This window comes from Mus pahari, chromosome 14, assembly GCF_900095145.1.
Source record: "Mus pahari chromosome 14, PAHARI_EIJ_v1.1, whole genome shotgun sequence".
In the NCBI taxonomy this organism is placed as follows: domain Eukaryota; kingdom Metazoa; phylum Chordata; class Mammalia; order Rodentia; family Muridae; genus Mus; species Mus pahari.
The window spans coordinates 29,523,315-29,525,359 of NC_034603.1; the positions used below are offsets into that span (position 1 = coordinate 29,523,315).

General features: G+C 55.9%; 1 protein-coding gene across 5 annotated transcripts in view; it reads right to left on the reverse strand.

The window, feature by feature from the left end:
* Positions 1 to 1,845, reverse strand: part of Mapk7 (mitogen-activated protein kinase 7) — a 5,862-nt gene extending 4,017 nt beyond the window's left edge. The window contains exons 1-3 of one of the 5 annotated variants that reach the window (XM_021212478.1): positions 1,658 to 1,845; positions 1,225 to 1,532; positions 502 to 667 (exon numbers count right to left, since the gene is read on the reverse strand). In XM_021212478.1, the coding sequence (XP_021068137.1) occupies positions 502 to 667; positions 1,225 to 1,456 (398 nt within the window). In that variant the 5' untranslated portion in view covers positions 1,457 to 1,532; positions 1,658 to 1,845. Of the gene's footprint in view, positions 1 to 501; positions 668 to 1,083; positions 1,533 to 1,657 lie in introns of those variants that run through there. The other 4 variants (XM_021212479.1, XM_029546452.1, XM_029546454.1 and 1 more) reach the window with 4 other exon arrangements.
* Positions 1,846 to 2,045: the final 200 nt, after the last annotated feature.

A 2,045-nucleotide genomic window follows, 5' to 3' on the forward strand; every position in this document is an offset into this window, starting at 1 on the left:
ATATATATATATATATATATATATATATATATATATATATATATATATATAGAAAAAAGAAAAAAGAAGGTATTCTGTGAACTAGTTGTCTGCCATGAGGACACTGCTGTATGACACTACAATGTACAATGTACTGTGTCTGTTGTCTTACAATTGGACCTGTCCTGTCTGTCTGTCTGTCTTCTCTCTTTCCCTCTCCTCTATTGCTGTTTAGGTTTTTTTGTTTTGTCTTTTGGAATAGGGTTCAGACTAGCCTTGAACTTACTATGTAACCTTCAGTACAGGAGTCAACCTAAAACCTCAAAGACGCTCATCAGCCTACCAGTGACCAACATCCCCAGCCCTTGCACTCTTGAGAGATAAGAACTGTCCCTACCAATGTCCTAGACTCACAGCCCACATCACTCTGGGTTCAACCGCCCTGCCAGAACTTCAGCATTACTGGACCTCGGCTTCTAAGCTGATCCCGACCCTGTCTCCTCCTCCTGGCCCACTCCTTACACAGATCTGAATTCTCCATAGGGCACAGTAGGCCTCAGGATGTCCTTGATGGCGATGATATTGTCGTGTTTGAAGTGTTTGAGGATCTTCAGCTCCCTGAGGGTCCGTTTGGCATTGGTCACCACATCAAAAGCATTAGGTATCTTCTTGATGGCCACCTGCTGGCCTGGGGAGCAGGAAAGGGGCATATACCAGAGAGTACCTTCAAGTTAGCTGCAGGTCCCCTCCAGCACTGCTCTTTTGGAGCCCAGATAGCAGTAAGTACCTACTGTGTGCAGGGCCCTGTGTTTAACATATATCAAATTTTAATTTTGCAACTGCCTGGTGAAGCAGCAGCAGCTAATCGCTCACATAGAGAGGAGGCACGGCTAGCTAGCAGTGGTGTGACTGTACTAACTGACCCTCCTATCCTCCTCACATAGTCGCTCCATCCCAGATCCTCCCCATTCCACCACCACTCCATCGTGCCAATCTCTGACTCTAGAACATATCTCTTTTGGAGACCAAAGAGCATCTCCCTATTCTGGCTTACAGGGATATCCTTTTCCTAAGGAGAAAGTAGGCTGGCTGGGAGAAGGATACCTAACGGGGAGCTGGCACCTAGTCGGTAAGCGTGAGTGGAACCAGAATCCCCGGCGCAGCTGATCCTCCTGGGACCGTGCGGGTTCCTCACCGCCTCTGGAAAGCAGTCCACACATGCTGAGCCTCAGGAAGCCAGCTCACCCGTGAGGCGGCGGCGCGCCGAAGACACCACCCCGTAGGCCCCATTGCCTATGGTCTCGATGATCTCGTACTCGTCCCCCACGTCAAAGGTCACGTCGAAGGAGCGGGCTTTGAGCAGGGCCAGGTTCTTGGCCACCACAGAGGCAGCGGTGTGGACGGGTTCTGCCTTCACCCTCCCAGGGGGCTCCCCAGAGCCATCCTCGCCGTCCTCCTCCTTCAGCGGTTCGGCCATGGTCTGTATGAGGCGTTGGTGAGAAAATCGTCCTGAGGGCCTCTCAGTTCCGCCTCTGTGGGTTTGGAGGCAGGACCTGTGCAGCAGGCGAGAGGGGACCGCTGGCACAGAGAACCCCACGGCCCAGGATCCAGGGGGGCGCGGCGCGGCCCCGGAAGAAAGGGAGGGGCGGGGCGCTGGGACTCCCGGGATCGCACTCACCGACCGGCCGGCACCTCGCCGCCACGCCTCCTCGGGAATCTGGGATTCCTGGGTCTTGCCAACTCAGTGATGAGTGTCTCCCCCGGGCTCCCTCACTTAACGAGGACCGCGGCCACCACCAAAGCCTCGGCGTGCGCCGAAGCAGACCACCCGGCCGGCCGCTCCAGAACCACGCTCCTCCAGCCCCCGGCCAATCGTTGAGCGGCCCCCGCGGAGGTTCCCACCCCTTTATTTTACTCTATCCAATCAAAACTTACCGGACGGGAAAGCCGCGCCCTTGTCACTCACGCGCGCGCGCGCGCGCGCCCAGCTGTCCCGCTCGGGGCGGGAGCCGCCCAAGGGGTGATGCGCGCTCCTCAGGAGTGCGCGCGCAGCCCCGCACCACGCT